Source organism: Lissotriton helveticus, chromosome 11, assembly GCF_964261635.1.
Source record: "Lissotriton helveticus chromosome 11, aLisHel1.1, whole genome shotgun sequence".
In the NCBI taxonomy this organism is placed as follows: domain Eukaryota; kingdom Metazoa; phylum Chordata; class Amphibia; order Caudata; family Salamandridae; genus Lissotriton; species Lissotriton helveticus.
This window is the reverse complement of record NC_136072.1, coordinates 1205041365-1205063506: the sequence shown is the minus strand read 5'-3', so window position 1 is coordinate 1205063506 and position 22142 is coordinate 1205041365. Positions and strand designations below refer to the sequence as shown.

The 22142-nt window shown below is 54.0% G+C and overlaps 1 protein-coding gene across 2 annotated transcripts in view; it reads right to left on the bottom strand.

Annotated features, from left to right (window-relative positions):
- Nucleotides 1–22142, bottom strand: part of SCARB1 (scavenger receptor class B member 1) — a 703088-nt gene that overhangs the window by 46473 nt on the left and 634473 nt on the right. For both annotated transcript variants that reach the window (XM_078668029.1, XM_078668028.1), the window contains exon 11: nucleotides 13525–13671. In XM_078668029.1, coding sequence (XP_078524155.1) covers nucleotides 13525–13671 — 147 coding nt within the window. The remainder of the gene's footprint in view (nucleotides 1–13524; nucleotides 13672–22142) is intronic.

Here is a 22142-nt window from a genome sequence, read left to right as displayed (position 1 = left end):
TGCTATCCTGACACAGAGACACTTGAACTTTCAAAACATCCTGACCCCACTGTACCATCTCGAGAAGGGTATTTCCTGCGTCGAAAGGAGGGAGCTTCGGCTAAGTAGGCCACGGACTAGGTTAAAGGATCTCAGAACGGTGACCCAGACTACCAAGGGTTACCTGGAGAGAAGCTAAAACTAAGTCTGTGGTCCTGCCCACTACCGAGCACCTTGAAGACGAAGATGATGGAAGCGCCAGATAAGAAGATGATGGAAGCGCCAAATAAGAAGCCGACGGAGACAGCAGGAAATACCCACTACAGAAATCCGAGAACAGACAGACTCCATAGCTCAAAGACAATTGCACTCTTCATCGTAATCCTCCTCTGCTTTCTCCTCATGACTACGCTCTGGATTATGGAAGAACACGCACCTGCTCACGAAACATTCCTAACCACTGCCCAGCCTACCACCATGAAGGAACATTATCTGATTTCGCTCTCCCCTCAACTAAGAGAGAGGCGAAAGGAGTTTTGGAATAACTCTTTCGTGCAGCTGCTTCACCAACACAATCTTGCCACCAATGCCACCAACTGCTGGATCTGTGGGTTGCTACCCCATGCCACTGGACATTCAATACCATTCATTCCTTCACCCTTCTCTGTTCACGGCTCCTGCCTTGCTTGGCTGATCCTCCTGCAAGAAAGCTATAAGGACAATACCACCTCCGGTAGAACCGTAACGCATTTCTCCCACGGGGTCCGGCGAAACAAAACTAAGACACACTTCTGCCCGCAGACCTCCAACGTTTCAGTCCAAATGGACATCCCGGCTAAAGAACGGATCGAAATGCAGGTGTTCAACAATCCAACCAGACCCACCTTCTCCTATCTGCGGAAACGAACGGCTGCCACTCTGACTGTGGCCTTGTCGGTCATCAACGTCACAGGCCACATGTGTGTAGAAGGACTTGGGACACAGCTGGTGGGTCGCAGCGCTTGCCGCTTTACCAGAACTCTGGATTCCACGGATCCACCTTCCTTTGTGTCATCCCCAAACATGTATTTCATCTGCGGCACGAAGGCCTACACCTGGCTCCCCAAAGGCTGGGGGGGCACTTGCTACATCTCCTTCGTCCTTCCTCCAACTTATGTGGCCCCAGCGAATCACCACAGGCAAAAACGAGCCAAAGACATTGAGCAAGCCGACTCAACAGGGGCGCAGTTCCTCGATGCTATGAAAGGACTCGTCCCCCTCTGGGGCCCGATGGCAAACAGCCGTGCCATCCGACATTTGACTCAGGCAGTTGAGACAACCATGAACATCACAGCGGGCATTTTTGCCAACAACACTGCCGAGCTCCAAGCGGTCCGTCTGGTGGCTCTTCAGAACCGCCTCGTTCTAGATGTGGTTCTGGCGGACCGTGGAGGAGCATGCCGCATTATTGGGTCCAGCTGTTGTACATACATACCGGACAACTCACCCTCAGTGTACAAAGCCATCGAACACCTCCACAGACTCTCTTCAGAAGTTCACCGAGAACAAGAAGAATGGTCGCTCAGTGGTTGGTTCTGGGACACCATCAAAAGCTGGGGCTGGAGACTGCTCACCATTATCCTGATTCCCGTAGTTGTAATATGTGGCCTATGCTTAGGAATTCAATGTCTGCCACCTCTGTGTTCTTTATGTGCGAGTTGTATTTTTCCCAAAACTGTGGACTTTGGAAGCGAACACATGAGAGCATTGTATGATACCGAAGTTAGGAATTTGATGAAAATTGACATTGAGTAAGCAAGTTGGCTAGATATGTTGAAAAGGGAGGACTGTTGAAAGTTAGGCTGAAACCGTCAACATTATCGGCGCCCTCTTGCTCTCCTTGAACCTTTTGTGCGCGTAAAACAGCCGCCATTTTGAACACCATGGCTTCCCTGCTCTCGCCGAGAGCCAGCGCGCCCCTCTCCCCCTCCTAGCTTCGCTGGCATCCCCCGCATGCTGACAACCCCCCTGCCTGCACCTGCCTTGAAATCATAAACCCCTCTTCAGCGCTGCTCTGCCCCAGGCCCTCGTCCTGTTCCCAGCGCAACACCTCCCTTCTTCCCATTCATGATCCCGGGCCCTTTGATGCGAACCCCCTTTCTTCCGTGTGCCAGTTTGTCTTCCTCGTTCCCAGGCCGACACCCAGCTCTGCCGATACTGTTCCTTGCCCCTCCCCGTACAATAAAAAGCTTCCTCCATCAAGGGATCCCCGGGTTGATCAAAGCCCCCCCCGCCCTACGAGATCCGATCGAACCCCGCACACTCCGTGAATCAGCGGAATATCCAGCTGCGCGATGATCATCACCTGTTGTGAACGGGGCGGGGACTTCCACTGTAACCTTGTGTGGGAACGGGCCTGAAAGGGGGGGATCTGAGGATGTCTTTCTGTACATCAAAGTATCGACGAGAATATGTTACATGCAATAAAAAGATAAACTTGTGTATAAGAGGCCAGGCCTCAGGGATGCAGTTAGAGCACCTCAGAACGATACCTGCTGTCCGTTTTGCTGTGTTCTCCTCCGGAGAAAATAAAAACCTTGTTTCCTGCCTTCCAGTCTCCAGCGCCTGCCTCTTCAATAGTTTAACTTCTTTATGGGTTCAGGAGGCGACACCGCCGGGCAATACTTAAGGATCTTATATTCTGGTTGGTAGTGTCACCCTTTTTAACAGGCGTCCCCGGGGGAGGCAGAAGATGTCTGACTGACCACCCCTAGGGCCACCTCTCCGTCGAGGAGTAGCCGAGCGTTTGCGGAGAGGCCTCCTGAATGAGGGTCCTCTCCTAGGATCGTACAGCAGAGTAATCACAACACTACAGATGGACACCACACAAGAAGTTAAGGTCTCAAGCTTTTATAGGGAATAAACGGTTGCCGGTTCTTGGCAGTATGTACAAGCAGATCGAGGGATCTGGAAAGTCTCGTAAAGGGGGATAAGGTAGCGGGACAGTCTTACTCCGGGCGGAGGAAGGGATACCCTACGCACAGCTCTCAATCCTCGAGCTGGGGGGTTCCGCGATGTTCGAGCCGCGGCAGCGCCAGCAGGCTTGCAAGATGGTTCAGCGAAGTAGGCCGCGGCAGCGCCAGCAGGCTCTCGGAAGGTTCAGCAAGGTAGGCCGCGGCAGCGCCAGCAGGCTCTCGGAAGGTTCAGCAAGGTAGGCCGCGGCAGCGCCAGCAGGCTCTCGGATGGTTCAGCAAGGTAGGCCGCGGCAGCGCCAGCAGGCTCTCGGATGGTTCAGCAAGGTAGGCCGCGGCAGCGCCAGCAGGCTCTCGGATGGTTCAGCAAGGTAGGCCGCGGCAGCGCCAGCAGGCTCTCGGATGGTTCAGCAAGGTAGGCCGCGGCAGCGCCAGCAGGCTCTCGGATGGTTCAGCAAGGTAGGCCGCGGCAGCGCCAGCAGGCTCTCAGAAGGTCGTCGGGTTACGGATGAGTTCGTCTGGTGTCGGCCGTGACAGCGTCAGCAGGGCTTCCAGTCCAGGATACAACTGAAGTCTTAATCCAGGGCTGGCCCAGATATAGGTCTGGAGGTCTTTGAAGTCCGGACCCTCGCGCCTGGGGGTCAGAGGGGCCGGGATGATGGTGTCCAGACACCCAGCAGGGGGGTGGAGCCAGCGCCCAGGGAGGCCGGAGGGCGATCGATACCAGGCGTCCGGGGACGGCTGGAGGCCCATCGAAACTCCCCTTCCTCCGGGATCTGTCGAGTGGCTACTCGACCACCTGGGTGGATCTTGGTGCCTCGATGTCGGGGCTTCGCTGGGGCCTGGGCTGGGGCCGAGGCCACGTGGTTGTGACGTGGCGGGTCCAAGATGGAGTCGGGCACGGCCTCGTGCTGAGGCCGTGATGGGCCTACGCTGGGGTCAGGCCTGCGCTGGTGAACCGGGATGGTAGCCGGCCCTGTGGGGTTGGGGCGTGCAGGATCGGGCCGAAGGGGCCGCCCGAGGTCTGGTGGAGGGCGGATATCGTCCTGGGCCCGCCAGGCGGGAGGGGTAGGACCACGCCATGAGGCCGGGTCCAACACGCGTCCCCCCCAGCTGAAGGCAGGGGAGAGTCACCCATCTTCTTGGGGATTCTCCTCGCCAAGGCGGAAGAATCTGGACAGGCCGTCAGTGGTCGTTGCCGGGGCGATGCTCCACGGTGAAATCCATTCCCTGCAGCGAGATGGACCAGCGCAGCAGCTTCAGGTTTTCTCCCCGCATCTGCATCAACCAACGCAGGGGCTGGTGGTTGGTCTGGACCCGGAAGTGGGTGCCGAAGAGGTAGGGTCGGAGCTTCTTGAGGGCCCACACCACGGCGAAGGCTTCCCTCTCGATGGTGCTCCAGCGTTGCTCTCTCGCCAGCAGGCGTCGGCTGATGAAGGCCACAGGTTGGTCAATTCCTTCGGGGTTGACTTGGGACAGGACCGCCCCGATGCCGTGCTCCGAGGCGTCGGTCTGGACTACAAACTCTCTGCTGTAGTCGGGGGCCTGGAGCACAGGGGCGGTGCACATGGCAGTCTTTAGAGTCTCAAAGGCCGTTTGGCACGCAGGGGTCCAGTGCACCCTCTTTGGTAGCTTCTTGGAGGTCAGTTCGGTCAGGGGCACCACAATGTCCCGTAGTCTTTTATAAACCGCCGATAATATCCAGTGAGCCCCAGGAAGGCTCGGACGGCGGTCTGGGTGACTGGGGGCTCCCAGTCCTGGATGGCGTCTATCTTTGGTTGGAGGGGAGCCACGTGGCCGCTCCCCACTTGGTGTCCCAGATAGGTCACAGTCCCTTGGCCTATCTGGCACTTACTGGCTTTGATGGTGAGTCCGGCCCGCCGAAGGGCCGTCAGGACCATCCAGAGGTGGGTCAGGTGCTCACCCCAGTGAAGGCTGTACACAGCAATGTCATCGAGATAGGCAGCGCTGTACTCCTCTAGTCCGGCCAGCACCTGGTTCACGTGTCTCTGGAAGGATGCTGGTGCGTTCTTCATGGCGAAGGGCATCACCTTGAAGTGATAGTGGCCATCGGGGGTCGAGAAGGCTGATCGTTCTTGTGCACCCGGGGTGAGGCCGATCTGCCAATACCCCGCCGTGAGATCGAAGGTGCTGAGGAATTTGGCAGCTCCTAAGCGATCGATTAGTTCATCTGCCCTGGGGATAGGATGGGCGTCGGTTCTGGTGACTGCATTCAGTCCCCGGTAATCAACACAAAACCGGAGCTCCGGAGTTGTCCCGGGGGCGGCGGCTTTAGGGACCAGGGCAACGGGACTGGCCCAGGGACTGTTGGAGGGTTCGACTACCCCCAGAGCTAACATCTTGGCCACTTCTGTTTGGATGCAGGCCCGAACCCGGTCGGGTACTCGAAAAGCTCGGTGTTTCACAGGCGGGCTGTCTCCGGTATCCACATCGTGGACACACCACCGGGTGACCCCCGGAGTGAGGGAAAACAGATCCGCAAACTGCCCCAGCAGCTTCCGGCAGTCTTTTTGCTGCTCTGGGGTCAGGGTAGAGGAGAGCCGGACCCCTTCGAAGGAGCCGTCTTTCTCGGTGGTGCTGAGGAGATCCGGTAGTGGCTCGGAGTCGTCTTCAGCTCCGTCATCGGTCGCCAGCAGCAGACTTAGTTCAGTGCGTGCAAAGTGCGGCTTGAGTCGGTTAGCGTGGAGAACCCGGAGGGGGTTCCTGGGGGATTCCATGTCCACTAAGTAGGTGACGGGGCTCTTGCGCTCCACCACCTTGAAGGGCCCCGTCCACTTGTCCTGGAGGGCACAAGGTTCGACCGGGGACATGACCCAGACCTGCTGGCCCGGCTCGAATTCGATGGACGAGGCGTTCTGGTCATACCAGCGTTTCATCTCCTCCTGACTAGCCTCCAGGTTGGCCTCGGCAAGTCCCCGAAACTTCCGAGTCTGATTGCGTAGGGTCAGGAGGTACCGGTAGACATCAGGTGGGGCATCTCGGACTGCCGTCTCCCAGCCTTCCTTGACCAGGCTGAGGGGGCCTCGGACCGGGTGCCCGTACAAGAGTTCGAAAGGGCTGAACCCCAGGGACTTCTGGGGTACCTCTCGGTAGGCGAACAGGAGGCAAGGCAGTAGGACATCCCATTTGCGCCGGAGGGGCTCCTCTAGGCCCTTGATCATCCCCTTCAGTGTCCTGTTGAATCGTTCGACTAGTCCATTTCCTTGGGGATGATACGGAGTGGTGAACTTATAGGCGACCCCGCACTGCTGCCAGAGGGACTGCATATGCTTCGAGATAAAGTTGGAGCCCCGATCACTCACGACTTCCCGAGGGAAGCCGACTCGGGAGAAGATGCTCATGAGGGCTCGGCCCACCACGGGGGCCGTGATGGTTCGGAGGGGGATGGCCTCGGGATAGCGGGTAGCATGATCCACCAGGACGAGGATGAAGCGGTGCCCCTGCGAGGTGCGAGGATCCAGGGGCCCTACGATGTCGATCCCCACTCGCTCGAAGGGGGTGGTGACCACGGGGAAGGGTTGGAGCGGGGCCTTCACCTTCCCCCCGCTCTTTCTGCTGGCTTGACAGGTCGGGCAGGTTCTGCAGTGGTTATGCACATCGTTCCGCATTTTCGGCCAGTAGAAATGGGTCACCAGGCGGCTGTAAGTTTTGTCCTGCCCCAGGTGCCCGGCGAGGGGCACATCATGTGCTAAGTTTAGGAGGAAGTCTCTGAATCGGAGGGGCACGACCAGCACCCGGCTGGCCCCTAGTTCGGCAATCTTCTGCTCACTGTAGAGAAGGTCGTTGTCCCAATAGACCCAGTGGGACCCCGCGGGGTCTCCCGCGGCTTGAGTAGCGGCTTGCTGTCGGACCCCCTCAAGAGAGGGGCAGGTTTTCTGCTCCTGCCGGAACTGTTCGCATGTGGGACCCCCTTCTTGGCGCCATTGCACGAGTTCGGGGAGGTGTTGGAGTTCGGGGAGATTTTCTTGGTCGGGCTCTTGGGAGCCGTGTTCCAGGCCAGGGTCCTTGGGGATGACGGGTGGCAGCGGTGCGGGCCACTCCGGCTCTTCAGTCGAAGCTTCCCCCGCTGGGGTGGAGGCTTGGGCGGACATGGAACGGGTGGTCGCGCAGACCCACTCGGGAAGGCCTAGCATCCCTAGGTGCTCTCTTCTTTCGACACCTGCCCAGGGAGAACTTTCCAGGTCGTTCCCAAGGAGGCAGTCCACGGGGGCATCGTCGCGGACAGTCACTTTTAGCATGCCCGACACTCCCCCCCACTCGAAGGGGATGCGGGCCATCTGGCACAAAGTCTCTGAGTTATCTGCGGACCGGACTGGGCACAGGACGTTAGGAAGGATCTGTTCGGAGGTCACCAAATGGCAGCGGACTGCTGTTACGCTGCCTCCAGTGTCACGGAGGGCTTCGGTTCGGCGACCATTGATGGTGACCCACTGGCGGTACTTCTGGGTGTTGCCGGGGATCGGGCCTCGGGGGATTAGGTCGTGAGTCCCCAGGCAGGCTAAGGTCATGGCGGCGGGCTCCCACCCGGCCTGCTCGGGGCCGTTGTCCTCTTCCTCACTACCTTCTTCACCCAGGGCCGCGGCCATTATCTGGCGGGCTGGGGGCCCGGTGGTGCCGGGTCGCTGATTCATCGGGCAGAGGGGGTCATTCGCGTAATGACCCTGTCGCTGGCATTTGTGGCACGTAACATTCGGGCGGGGCCCTGGTCTGGTTGGGGGGCCCCCTCTCTGGCCCCAGGGTGGTGATGTGGAGGCAGGGGATGACCCCTGGGGGGCGTCTCGTCCCCGGCTCTGGCCTACTCTGCCGCCTCGGGGTCGGTGGTTTCCCGGAGATCCCCGGCCGGAGTCTTCCGTCGGACCCCGGGCGACTCGGGTGCTCGCCCATCTATCCGCCTCGACAGCGAGTTTTCGTGGCTCAGTCAGTTTGCTGTCGAGGAGGTGTTGCCGGAGTTCGATGAAGCAGTTATTGGATAGATGTTCCCACAGAATGAGGTCGACCAACTGCTGGTAGGTGGTGACCTGACAGCCCCGAGTCCACCCCTCGAAGGCTCTGCTGTAATAGTTCACGTACTCCACCCACGTGGTACCGGGGATTTTTTTGCAGTCTCGGAATCGCTGCCGGTACATCTCGGGGGTGAGTCCGTAGCGAGTGAGGAGGGCGGTCTTCATGTGCTCGTACGAGGTCATCTCGGCGTCGGGGAGCTCTAGCAGGGCGTCTCTCCCTTCGTTGATAAACTTCCCCCACAGGCCGGCGCCCCAGTCCTTGAGGGGTACTCGATGGGCGGTCATGGCGACCTCGTAGGCTTTGAACCACTGTTGGATGTCGTCGTTCTTATAGTACTCTTTGACGACATCCTTAGGTATGTGCACCTTGGTGTCCCCCGGGGGAGGTGAGGTCTTCCCCCCGGAGCGATCAGTCTCGTTTGCCTTGGCTTTAAACTCCATTTCTTTGAGGACGCGCTTGTGCTCGAGCAGGAGTTTCTTCTCCTCGAGGTCTCTTTGTCTTCGCTTTTCTTCTAGGTCTCCTTCTAGCCGTAGCTGCTCGAGGGCTAACTTCCTTTCTGCCAGTTGGATCTCTCCTTCTTGTCTGAGTCGAACGAGCTCCAATTCGTGGAGCCGGTTCTTCTCTCATTCTCTGGCATCTTCGTGGGAGAGGCCCGTGTCTGGGTTCGCGGGTCTCCCTCCCGCTGGGTTTGTCGCAGCCTCCGTGCCTCCGTTCGGGCCCGGGTTATCTTCCCTCGGGGGTGGCGCCTCGCCGGCGTCCACCCAGGCCTGCAGGGCCGATTTAAAGTCTTCTTTAGTACTTAAGCCAGTGGTAGCGATGCCTAAGTCCTTGCAGAATTGCTTTAGCTCCTTGTGACTGTAGTCTTCCATTTTCTCTTTCTGGAATTCTGTGCTCATGGTTGCAGTGGTTTTTTCTTGGTAGTGAGCGAATTACTCTCTGTACGATCTGCGTGGGCTCGGATCCCAGCGCTTGCCACCAATGTTAGAAAGGCGTCCCCGGGGGAGGCAGAAGATGTCTGACTGACCACCCCTAGGGCCACCTCTCCGTCGAGGAGTAGCCGAGCGTTTGCGGAGAGGCCTCCTGAATGAGGGTCCTCTCCTAGGATCGTACAGCAGAGTAATCACAACACTACAGATGGACACCACACAAGAAGTTAAGGTCTCAAGCTTTTATAGGGAATAAACGGTTGCCGGTTCTTGGCAGTATGTACAAGCAGATCGAGGGATCTGGAAAGTCTCGTAAAGGGGGATAAGGTAGCGGGACAGTCTTACTCTGGGCGGAGGAAGGGATACCCTACGCACAGCTCTCAATCCTCGAGCTGGGGAGTTCCGCGATGTTCGAGCCGCGGCAGCGCCAGCAGGCTTGCAAGATGGATCAGCGAAGTAGGCCGCGGCAGCGCCAGCAGGCTCTCGGAAGGTTCAGCAAGGTAGGCCGCGGCAGCGCCAGCAGGCTCTCGGAAGGTTCAGCAAGGTAGGCCGCGGCAGCGCCAGCAGGCTCTCGGATGGTTCAGCAAGGTAGGCCGCGGCAGCAGGCTCTCGGATGGTTCAGCAAGGTAGGCCGCGGCAGCGCCAGCAGGCTCTCGGATGGTTCAGCAAGGTAGGCCGCGGCAGCGCCAGCAGGCTCTCGGATGGTTCAGCAAGGTAGGCCGCAGCAGCGCCAGCAGGCTCTCGGATGGTTCAGCAAGGTAGGCCGCGGCAGCGCCAGCAGGCTCTCAGAAGGTCGTCAGGTTACGGATGAGTTCGTCTGGTGTCGGCCGTGACAGCGTCAGCAGGGCTTCCAGTCCAGGATACAACTGAAGTCTTAATCCAGGGCTGGCCCAGATATAGGTCTGGAGGTCTTTGAAGTCCGGACCCTCGCGCCTGGGGGTCAGAGGGGCCGGGATGATGGTGTCCAGACACCCAGCAGGGGGGTGGAGCCAGCGCCCAGGTAGGCCGGAGGGCGATCGATACCAGGCGTCCGGGGACGGCTGGAGGCCCATCGAAACTCCCCTTCCTCCGGGATCTGTCGAGTGGCTACTCGACCACCTGGGTGGATCTTGGTGCCTCGATGTCGGGGCTTCGCTGGGGCCTGGGCTGGGGCCGAGGCCACGTGGTTGTGACGTGGCGGGTCCAAGATGGAGTCGGGCACGGCCTCGTGCTGAGGCCGTGATGGGCCTACGCTGGGGTCAGGCCTGCGCTGGTGGACCGGGATGGTAGCCGGCCCTGTGGGGTTGGGGCGTGCAGGATCGGGCCGAAGGGGCCGCCCGAGGTCTGGTGGAGGGCGGATATCGTCCTGGGCCCGCCAGGCGGGAGGGGTAGGACCACGCCATGAGGCCGGGTCCAACACCGCTGCACTGAGACACCTTTACTCAATGATACTCTCGCAAGCATGAGGACACAAAGGCCAGACCCCGCTGCACTGAGACACCTTTACTCTATGATACTCTCAGACGCATGAGGACACACAGACCAGACCCCGCTGCACTGAGACACCTTTACTACATGATACTCTCACACGTATGAGGACACACAGACCAGACCCCGCTGCACTGAGACATCTTTACTCCATGTTACTCTCACACGCATGAGGACACACAGACCAGAACCGCTGCACTGAGACACCTTTACTCAATGATACTCTCGCAAGCATGAGGACACACAGGTCAGACCCCGCTGCACTGAGACACCTTTACTCAATGATACTCTCGCAAGCATGAGGACACACAGGTCAGACCGCACTGCACTGAGACACCTTTACTCCATGTTACTCCCACACGCATGAGGACACACAGACCAGACCCCGCTGCACTGAGATACCTTTACTACATGATACTCTCACACGTATGAGGACACAAAGGCCAGACCCCGCTGCACTGAGACACCTTTACTCAATGATACTCTCACACGTATGAGGACACACAGACCAGACCCCGCTGCACTGAGACACCTTTACTCAATGATACTCTCACACGCATGAGGACACAAAGGCCAGAACCTCTGCACTGAGACACCTTTACTCCATGTTACTCCCACACGCATGAGGACACAAAGGCCAGACCCCGCTGCACTGAGGCACCTTTACTCAATGATACTCTCACACGTATGAGGACACACAGACCAGACCCCGCTGCACTGAGACACCTTTACTCCATGTTACTCTCACACGCATGAGGACACACAGACCAGACCCCGCTGCACTGAGACACCTTTACTCCATGTTACTCTCACACGCATGAGGACACACAGACCAGACCCCGCTGCACTGAGACACCTTCACTCCATGTTACTCTCGCACGCATGAGGACACACAGACCAGACCCCGCTGCACTGAGACACCTTTACTCCATGTTACTCTCGCACGCATGAGGACACACAGACCAGACCCCGCTGCACTGAGACACCTTCACTCCATGTTACTCTCGCACGCATGAGGATACCCAGACAAGACCCCACTGCGGCACCTTTACTCCATGTTACTCCCACACGCATGAGGACACAAAGGCCAGACCCCGCTGCACTGAGACACCTTTCCTCCATGTTACTCTCACACGCATGAGGACACACAGACCAGACCCGCTGCACTGAGACACCTTTACTCAATGATACTCTCGCAAGCATGAGGACACACAGACCAGACCCCGCTGCACTGAGGCACCTTTCCTCCATGTTACTCTCACACGCATGAGGACACACAGACCAGACCCGCTGCACTGAGACACCTTTACTCAATGATACTCTCGCAAGCATGAGGACACACAGACCAGACCCGCTGCACTGAGACACCTTTACTCAATAATACTCTCGCACGCATGAGGACACACAGACCAGACCCGCTGCACTGAGGCACCTTTCCTCCATGTTACTCTCACACGCATGAGGACACACAGACCAGACCCGCTGCACTGAGACACCTTTACTCCATGATACTCTCACAAGCATGAGGACACACAGACCAGACCCCGCTGCACTGAGACACCTTTACTACATGATACTCTCGCAAGCATGAGGACACACAGGTCAGACCCCGCTGCACTGAGACACCTTTACTACATGTTACTCTCACACGCATGAGGGCACACAGACCAGACCCCGCTGCACTGAGGCACCTTTACTCCATGTTACTCTCACACGCATGAGGACACAAAGACCAGACCCCGCTGCACTGAGACACCTTTACTACATGTTACTCTCACACGCATGAGGACACACAGACCAGACCCCGCTGCACTGAGACACCTTTACTACATGTTACTCTCACACGCATGAGGGCACACAGACCAGACCCCGCTGCACTGAGACACCTTTACTCCATGTTACTCTCACACGCATGAGGACACAAAGACCAGACCCCGCTGCACTGAGACACCTTTACTACATGTTACTCTCACACGCATGAGGGCACACAGACCAGACCCCGCTGCACTGAGGCACCTTTACTCCATGTTACTCTCACACGCATGAGGACACAAAGACCAGACCCCGCTGCACTGAGACACCTTTACTACATGTTACTCTCACACGCATGAGGACACACAGACCAGACCCCGCTGCACTGAGACACCTTTACTACATGTTACTCTCACACGCATGAGGGCACACAGACCAGACCCCGCTGCACTGAGGCACCTTTACTCCATGTTACTCTCGCAAGCATGAGGACACAAAGGCCAGACCCCGCTGCACTGAGACACCTTTACTCCATGTTACTCTCACACGCATGAGGGCACACAGACCAGACCCCGCTGCACTGAGACACCTTTACTCCGTGTTACTCTCACACGCATGAGGACACACAGACCAGACCCCGCTGCACTGAGACATCTTTACTACATGATACTCTCACACGCATGAGGACACAAAGGCCAGACCCCGCTGCACTGAGACACCTTTACTCCATGTTACTCTCACACGCATGAGGACACACAGACCAGACCCCGCTGCACTGAGACACCTTTACTCCATGTTACTCTCACACGCATGAGGACACACAGACCAGACCCCGCTGCACTGAGACACCTTTACACCATGTTACTCTCACACGCATGAGGACACACAGACAAGACCCCGCTGCACTGAGACACCTTTACTCAATGATACTCTCACACGCATGAGGACACACAGACCAGACCCCGCTGCACTGAGACACCTTTACTCAATGATACTCTCACACGCATGAGGACACACAGACCAGACCCGCTGCACTGAGACACCTTTACTCAATGATACTCTCGCAAGCATGAGGACGCACAGACCAGACCCCGCTGCACTGAGGCACCTTTACTCAATGATACTCTCGCAAGCATGAGGACACACAGACCAGACCCCGCTGCACTGAGACATCTTTACTCAATGATACTCTCACACGCATGAGGACACACAGACCAGACCCCGCTGCACTGAGGCACCTTTACTCCATGTTACTCCCACACGCATGAGGACACACAGACCAGACCCCGCTGCACTGAGACACCTTTACTCCATGACACCACCTACCTCGCACACATTGCATGAGTGCAGTGCCAGGAGGGCATCAGACATTCTCAAAACAAAGCCTCACAGCCGAGTCTCACCACCAAACCCCCCCGCCTTACCTTATTCGTGAGGACGAGACCCAGAGAGATCACAAGTAACAGGAGGCCGAGAGCGATGAAAATGTACTGCAGGTACTCCAGGATGGCGGGAAGCAGCACCAGCGTGCTGTGGTACGTGTCAAGCACCTTGCCCTCAATGTGTCCACTCTGTAAGAGGAAAGCAGAGTTAGAGGTAGTCACGTCCCTTGTCACTCCTGCCCAGCAAGCCGCAGAACAATACAAAATAATTGTAAAATAATGCTGCTTCCCCTCCCATCTCAAGGGTGCCCCTGCCCCCCCACCTCAAGGATGTCCCTGCCCCTCTCATCCCAAGGGTGCCCCTGCCCCCCCACCTCAAGGATGTCCCTGCCCCTCTCATCCCAAGGGTGCCACTGCCCCCCCACCTCAAGGGTGCCCCTGCCCCCCCACCTCAAGGATGTCCCTGCCCCACTCATCACAAGGGTGCCCCTCTCATCTCAAGTGTGCCCCTCTCATCCCAAGGGTGCCCCTGCCTCTCTCATCCCAAGGGTGCCCCTGCACCACTCATCCCAAGGGTGCCCCTCTCATCTCAAGTGTGCCCCTCTAATCTCAAGGGTGCCCCTGTCTCTCTCAAGGGTGCCTCTCTCATCCCAAGGGTGCCCCTGCTCCTCTCACCTCAAGGATTCCCCCTCATCCCAAGGGTGCCCCTGCCTCTCTCAAGGGTGCCTCTCCCATCTCAAGGGTGCCTCTGCCCCACTCATCTCAAGGATGCCCCTGCCCTCTCACCTCAAGGGTGCCCCTCTCATCTCAAGAGTGCCCCTGCCTCTCTCATCCCAAGGGTGCCCCTGCCCCATTCATCTCAAGGATGCCCCTGCCTATCTCATCTCAAGGATGCCCCTGCCTATCTCAAGGGTGCCCCTGCTGCTATGGCGACATCCTTCAAGGAGCTTTCATAGGTGACTCTCTTCTCGGGCTGAAGAACTGGTGCCTGCCATGCTGATTACGCTCCATTTGCCCAAAACCAGGATCAACCTAAGTTTATGCAAACACTTTTACATCTAAATTATTTGGTGGCCTGAATGATTTGTATGTGTTTTTCTGCAGCATTCGTACGGTTTAAGATTGACTCTGGGCATTAATGAATGAAGTTAATACAGGAAGAGAATGTGCCTGTGTCAGAGAGAGGCTGTAGATGAGCCCTGTGCTTGGCGGAGAATGGAAATGTGCCCTATGACAGAGAGACTGGAGATGTACCCGATGCCTGGCAGAGGGTGGCAACATGTCCTGTGTCTGATGGAGGACGGAAAATGCCCTATATTTGATGGAAGCTGTAAAGTGCCTGTCACGATGTACCTGACCAGGAGGCGGAGGGGACCGATGACCTACTCCCTCATACCTCTCCCATATTTTGTTTGCTGTCTCCATGGGGACATTCTCCGGAGGACGAACATGGCTCCTTTAACATTCCTTTCTGCCGGGATTCCGAGCCAACCCATGTGACGCTGTCACATGATCCAGGGACGGTCGAGGCTGACGTGAGGGCGGCACTTCAAGAAGGAAGTGTGGAAGACGAACGGAGAGACCGAGAGCTCCTGGAGGAGGCAAAACTCCAGACCGAGACCATGAGCCAGGCGAGACGCCGTTTCCCATATCGTGCCGTTCCTGCTCCACTGGACACCAACTGGTGTGTGAGGCCCGCCGTGCTGGAACGAAGATCGCAGAACAATCCGAAGAGGGAGCGAGACCCTACCCGGTACTACTCTGATGCCAGCCACGCTCCTGGAGGAGCGTGGCTACCCGAGGTACGTGCTCGTATCCAGGGTTGGTTCGCAAGGGGGAGCCCAACGGTGAGAGAGCCGGCTGTCAGGGCTGGGGAGGGATAAATCATGTGTCTGTTTGCAGTGTAGTGGTTCATGCGCAAGCGGCACACACTTGGTGGTGGCAGAGGTGTACCTCCCTCACTCCTTTCCCATTATGTTGTAGAGCCGGCGTACACACACACTAAAACAGTGTTCTTTTTGTTGTTTTCATGCCCTGGACAGCCTACCGCTGGAATGAAGATGAAGTTCTTCACTACACCCTTCCTCTGTTGTAAAGACGGGAGGTAAGCCAAGCCACAACTTACCCGAATGCTGTCTAACACTTAAAATAAATTCTCATTTTAGCACCCCAACTCCTCTTGGCCTCTCATTGCCCACACTAAATATGGTATCTCGAAGAGGAACCACTCTCCGTTGACATACTGAAATGGAGGCCCTGATCCAGCAAATTATTTGTGGGCAGGAAAAACTTGAGTGGGCAGTGGAGAGGCAGATGACTTCGGCTCAAGCCAATAGGTAACTCTTTAGTACTTCAATCAACCAGCAGCTAGAGACCCTCCAGAGGTGGTCCGAGCACCAGGACAGTCACCCAGCACCAACCCCAGTTCGTCAAGGACCCCAACCTAGCTATCCCCCTATCGCCCTACAAAAATACACTCTAGGTGATGACCCGGACACCTTCCTTGTTAACTTTGAACATGCCGCTAAGGCCTCTGGGTGGCCAGAGCAGAGATGGCCTTTCTTTCTGGCTCCCGAGTAGCGAGGCACATGCAGCTTACCAGGTGGCCAACCCCACAGGCACCACCTCCTACTGTGGAAAAGTAAATTTTGCCATGTTCTGTGTCCCTACGTGTCCTCCATCTTATGTTATGTGTGCATGATTGATATGCATATGTATTCCCCATGATCGATTAAAGACGCAATTACAGTTGTGTCCATCCCTAGTATGCCAGTTTCCAGTTCTCGTGAATACTACGAATATTAGGCCTATGTAAAGTTACGTTGCCACGTTTCTCAGTGTGCACGTTATTTCATTGAAAAGTCCCCGTTTCTAGGCCTCAAAAGGGCCTGGACACCAGATTCAGCTCCTGTCTCCTGAGCCCTCGCTGAGGAGCGATACAGCCCCCACCTGTATCCTCGACCCTTCACTTACTTCCTGCCTCACAGTGCCCGGCTCGGCCTGGCTCTGCCTGCTAGTCTGCCAAGAATATGTTATGATTTTAGTTATCAGTCCAGCCCTCCTTCTCTGCATTCCTAAGCTACTGAATCGCATCAATAGTTTCCGTCATTGTCTAGCCTTTACGTCTCCATGTAAGAGAAATACTGTATTAATGGTCATTTAATATTCTTCATCACGCACTACATGTAGAATAATGCATGCTCCAGTCTTAGAGTCTATTAGCCTCTCCCCTCCTGACTCTTAGTTTATATCAACATGTTCTCTAAACATCAGATACTAGATAGTGTTTAGGTACATGTCGCCCTGACTCTCCAGACTTCAGTCTCTACTCCTAGCACAGAGTTCATAGCCCCCAGCTTCTCCTAGTAACACGTCATTGTCAGTTTGCGCGCACCATTAGGTTAGAGGTCCCGGCTCCTTAGGTAGCCCCCTCCATGTTTCCGCCCCATTTATGACATATTCTGTTACGTTTACATCACATGTCCATGTATACGCCTCCTGTTACACCTACTTTCACCCTTATCTTTCGCGACTGCTATTGACCACACCCACTGCTCCGCCTACTGTATTCATTGTAATGCAACTGTTTTAGTATATATGCTTGTGTACTGTTATTAAATGTTAGCGCGCTCATCCTAGATCCAGCCCCGGCAGCTGTCGGGCCTTGCCAGCTCATTCCCTGTCCCCCCCGTGCCGGGCCCTGCCATCCTATTCCTGTGCAGGTTGTCCTGTTCCTGTCCTTATGCTGTATTAAACCTGCAAACTCCTACTACCTCGAATCTTGACTCTTATTTATTGAGCTATCTGTTATTACTATGTCCAGTAAAACCTAGATCCGGTATTATTTATTTATATACCACATAATGGCGCCCGAACAGGGACTTGCCCTTTCCCCACGCGCCGGTGAAGCCACGCCGGCCCCCTGACCCTCTGCAGCCGTGACGGAACCATACCGTGCACGTGCAGATATTTCTGCTTCAAGTATCCCTCAGGCCCACGGAGGAGACGGAGGTGGCGGTCCAGCATCCAGACGAGGCGGTGGAGGAACGCGGCGAGTCCCGACCAGAGCCCAAGCCGAGAGTCCAAGGTCCGAGGTATCCGGAGGCCCACCCGTAACTGAAGTCCGAAGTTCGTCCGTCCGGCGTCGAAGCAGTCCAGTCCAGTCCGAGGCCTTCCGTTCTTGCTGCCCGGTGAGTACCGTTGCTGGGGTAGTATCTAGACAGGGTCAATCTAATTGTCTCTGGTCCGTGGGGTTTGGTGGTACACAGATCCCAAAACGAAGTGTCCACTCTGGTGGATGCGGGTCCTGAGGTGTCTCTTTATGAGACCGGTAAGTTTCGTACTGTTCCAGCAGTGCATCTAGTTTCTGTTCTAGTCAGTTCTGTTCTCGAGAAAATTCATGTATTCTGTTCGAACTGTTATTTTAAATGTTCTTCATGTATTTTAATGTCGTGGTATGAATGTGGAGTAATTATCGTGTTCATTGTGTATTGTATTGTGTCTAGATTACAGTTCAGTCATGCCGTTATTTTCCAGACTACGTCAGTTAAAAACTAGAAAAGGTCTGTTAGAAGAAGCAGTTCCTGTCCCGCCTAGGGACAGTCCAGGTCATTTTATGTATCAGAAGCATGGCATAAGTGCCTTATTATATCTAGATTTATGGGTAGAGTATACCAAACAGTTAGAAGAAAAGTATAGATGGCCCGTATCGGGTACATGGGATGCCGAGTGCATCATGCGAGTAGAAGAAGCATTATGGAAAAAGAAAGCCAGACAGTCACAGAAAGATGCCATCGAGTTATGGCGCAAAGAATCTCATAAAAGAACCGAAAAAGAAATCAGAAAGTCAGAATTAAGTAGAGAATCCTTAGAACGAGCCCAAGAAAGGGAATTAATCGAGATAGGTGAACGAGTCAGAACCGAACAGTCAGACAGACAGAGGAATGCCCTCATTAAGGGTATGTATCCTCTTCTTGCCGAGGGCTTGCCAAAAGCGACCCCGGAGGCATCCAGTAATTTTCCGCCACCATTAGTTCCGACCAAGCTACGTCACAAACCGACCGCAGCTGATATTTTCATCTCGTCCTATCTGGACGACACAGTCCCAGAATATGCAAATCCCGTTCCGCCAGTCCCTGTAAATCAGGCAATTCCTGTTCCTCCAGACACCGGAGTACCTGCTACGGTACCCCCGGTCCAGCCTACATTACAATTTGCCACTCTGCCAGCACGAAGAGTATCAGTCGACGATTCCAGTTTAGGGGCCGCAGGAGGAGGTCCTCCTGGTACCCCACCACCACACCAACGTTTAACATTAGTCGAGTTACATGAATGTGCGTTACAGCGTACGCCCAAATATAAGTCCGTTGCAGATATCCGACGAGCCCTTACTGAATGCCGCTATGATCCAGTTGCAGGTGATGATAGTACAGTTATATATTCCATCCGTGTAAGACGGGTGACCGGTATTTGGACACCCTACCAGATATGAAAGAAGATCTAGACAGAATATATCGTTTCATCCGTACAGGGGATGATCCAGAAAGTATTGGTGAAGCCATGTCTCAAAGGAAAGCTGAGATCCAGCTCATGCTATTAAAGTTTCTGATTAATTGTTTAATAAGGGAACAAGATTATCCGACCAAAGATCCGGCCGAAATGAGAATCCTGACAAGGTGGAGTGATAATATAGCCGAGGGTAAGCACAGAACTATCCGTAGTATAGAGAGTATGTACAAGAGAATTCGTAAAGAAATAATAAAGTTACACGAACAACGCAAAGCAGCACAAGTAAGCGAGAAAGAGAATGACTCTTCTACGGAAGAGGTAGAGGACGAGAATCCCGCCAGAATAGCGTATGTAGGAAAATCTAGGTTTCCAGATCGCCATTTACGCCTAGAACGCAAGTCAGTTTTTCATCATCCAGCACCAGAACAAGGTTCTCTAGAACAAGTATTTCAAGCTACCGATCACATTCTGAAATCACGAATCGGTTACAGTGAGTTAAGTACTATGCATGAACAAGAACTAGCCCGATCAGCGGTCCGATGGATTACTGATTCTACCACTTTTCCAGATGAAATAGTGGCACAAATGTTTCTGAAATTGCCCCCAGCCGAGCAGCGACTGGTGGGTATGTATATGGTTCAGCACCTCATTACTCTGTATGAGGGTCAACATTCTGATCCAGGTCCGTTACATGATGTCCTGAACGAGTTACTCCAGTATAGATGGAAAGGTTTAGGTACCGATTTAATTAGTGTCATTCTAGAACAGCGCCACAAATATAGAACGTTTCTGAACCCGCATTTTGTTCATGTCTCACCCCCAGAAAGTAAACCGTTTTATATAGACAGACAGAATCCGTTACGAGAAGTACACCCAGTTAGGACAACAGATGGTGAAATGCAAAGAGTATTTGTTTACACCCCGATTACAAAGATGGAACTCTTAGAGATGAAGAAATTAATTCCCTGCCACGACAAAGATCCAGCAGGGTTCCACCGAGAATTAAAAGACATGCTCCGTATGGGAGAATACACGTATCCAGATATAATTAAAATGTTAAAAGTCCTGTTGCCCGCAGGGGTATACGAGAAACTCAAGGAAAAAGATTGGGAGGTGGGAGAGAAAAAGATCGATTGGGCAGTTCTAGAAGCTGAAGATAAGATACGAGTACCAGGTACCGGTCTTGGAGAGAAATGTAAAGAATTACCAGAACTGTTAATACAAGTTTTGCCCAGATTATTAGCCACTAAAAAGGAAGACTGGGATGCAATCTCAGCCTGTAAACAGAAACAAGACGAAGACACTAGTGATTTTTATTCTAGATTTGAAAAATGTTTTATTATAAACAGTGGCCTCAAGACAAGTAGCGAGTCATACCCTCATCTTTTTGTTACTAAATTAGTTGAGAATTCAAGTCCACAAGTTAAGAATCGAGTTTTGAAAGTCGAAAGTACATGGCAAGCTAGTACCCCGTCCCAGATGTTACAGATGCTTCAGTATCACCAGAATAGAATCAGAGAAGAGCAAGATCACGAGAGAAAACGTATGAAAGACACGAAAATGAAAGTACTAGTTGCACAATCCGTTCCACAAGACAGTCAGAAGAGGGGTCCGATTCAAGCAAGTCATTCTGCAGCTCCCGTTAAAGGGACATGCAATTATTGTAAACAGCCAGGTCATTTCATAAACGAGTGTGCAGTTCTGAAACATAATATAGCCACTGGCAAAACTAAAGAAAGACCACGTCCGCCTAGACAAGAACAAGTTTCACAGACTTCTCAGCCACAGAATGCACAACAGACAGTTCCAGCACCGCAGCCTATTGCTGCAACACAGCATGTTACACAGCAGATGTACCAGTATGCACAGTCTGAGTATCCAGAGTACCAACAGTACTCATGAAACAGCCTAGAGAGGGAGGTAGGCTTGCCTCTCATCGAGATTCCTGTAGATCAAGAAGGTCCCTATGTTCATAGTCAGGTACTAGGGAAAGACAGAAAGTTTCTGATTGATACAGGGGCAAGTAGGACGACTATCAGTCACGCCGAAGTTCCAGGGGCTCCGCTCTCAGGCTCTAGAAATGTTTCCCTTGGATTTTCAGGAAAGCCTATTGTAAACGAGATATCTAAGCCAGTTACTCTAGAAGTAGGTCCATTGTCCCGCACTACTGGTCTGTTACTTACGAAGTCATGTCCAGAAAATTTGTTAGGCATTAAGACACTGAAAGAATTAGGTGCAGTCATATGTTGTTCCCCAGAGGGAATACGATTGTTTCTACGTGACTTCAAGGGTCACTATGTATTACGAGATTTTGATCCGAGATTGTCTAATGTTCCGCAGCATCTATGGGCGCAAGGTCCAACTGATGTAGGTTTCATGCAAATCACACCCCATCGTGTGACTCTCAAGCCAGGTGTAGTGTTACCACGAATCAGACAGTACAGATTGCCACCTGAGGCTGTAACAGCCTTATCCAAAATTATTGACGAGCTCAAGGCTCAAGGAGTAGTTGTAGAAACTGACTCCAATGTATGTAATTCTCCGATCATTCCAGTCATGAAACGTACTGATCCAAATGCACCCCCAGTATATCGATTAGTGATTGACCTACGAGAACTCAATAAATGTATTATTCCCCAGTACCCAGTTGTCCCAGATATCTCTTCCCTATTGACAGCCATTGATTCCGAAGCCTTATTTTTCACAGTCATAGACCTCAAGAACGCATTTTTTAGTGTCCCCATTCATCCAGACAGCCAGTTTCTTTTCGGATTTTGTTTAAATGGAAGGAGCTATATGTTCACACGAGCTCCTCAAGGTTTCACGGAAAGTCCTAGTATTTACAGTCAAGCGCTTAAGAGACAACTAGACAACATTCACATGCCAACAGACACTGCCCTGCTCCAGTATGTCGATGATCTACTGATCACAGCCCGTTCTGAACGTGCTTGCGAGCAAGCATCACTTACAGTCTTGTATTTTCTCGCCGAGATGGGGCACAAGGTGTCCCCTTCAAAGCTTCAATTCTGTGTCCAGCAAGTGATCTACTTAGGCCACTTACTGTCCAAGTGGGGTAGGCAGTTGACACCCGACCGTATCCAGTTAATAGCGAGTCTTCCTCAGCCCAAGACACAGAAGGAGGTACGTGCTTT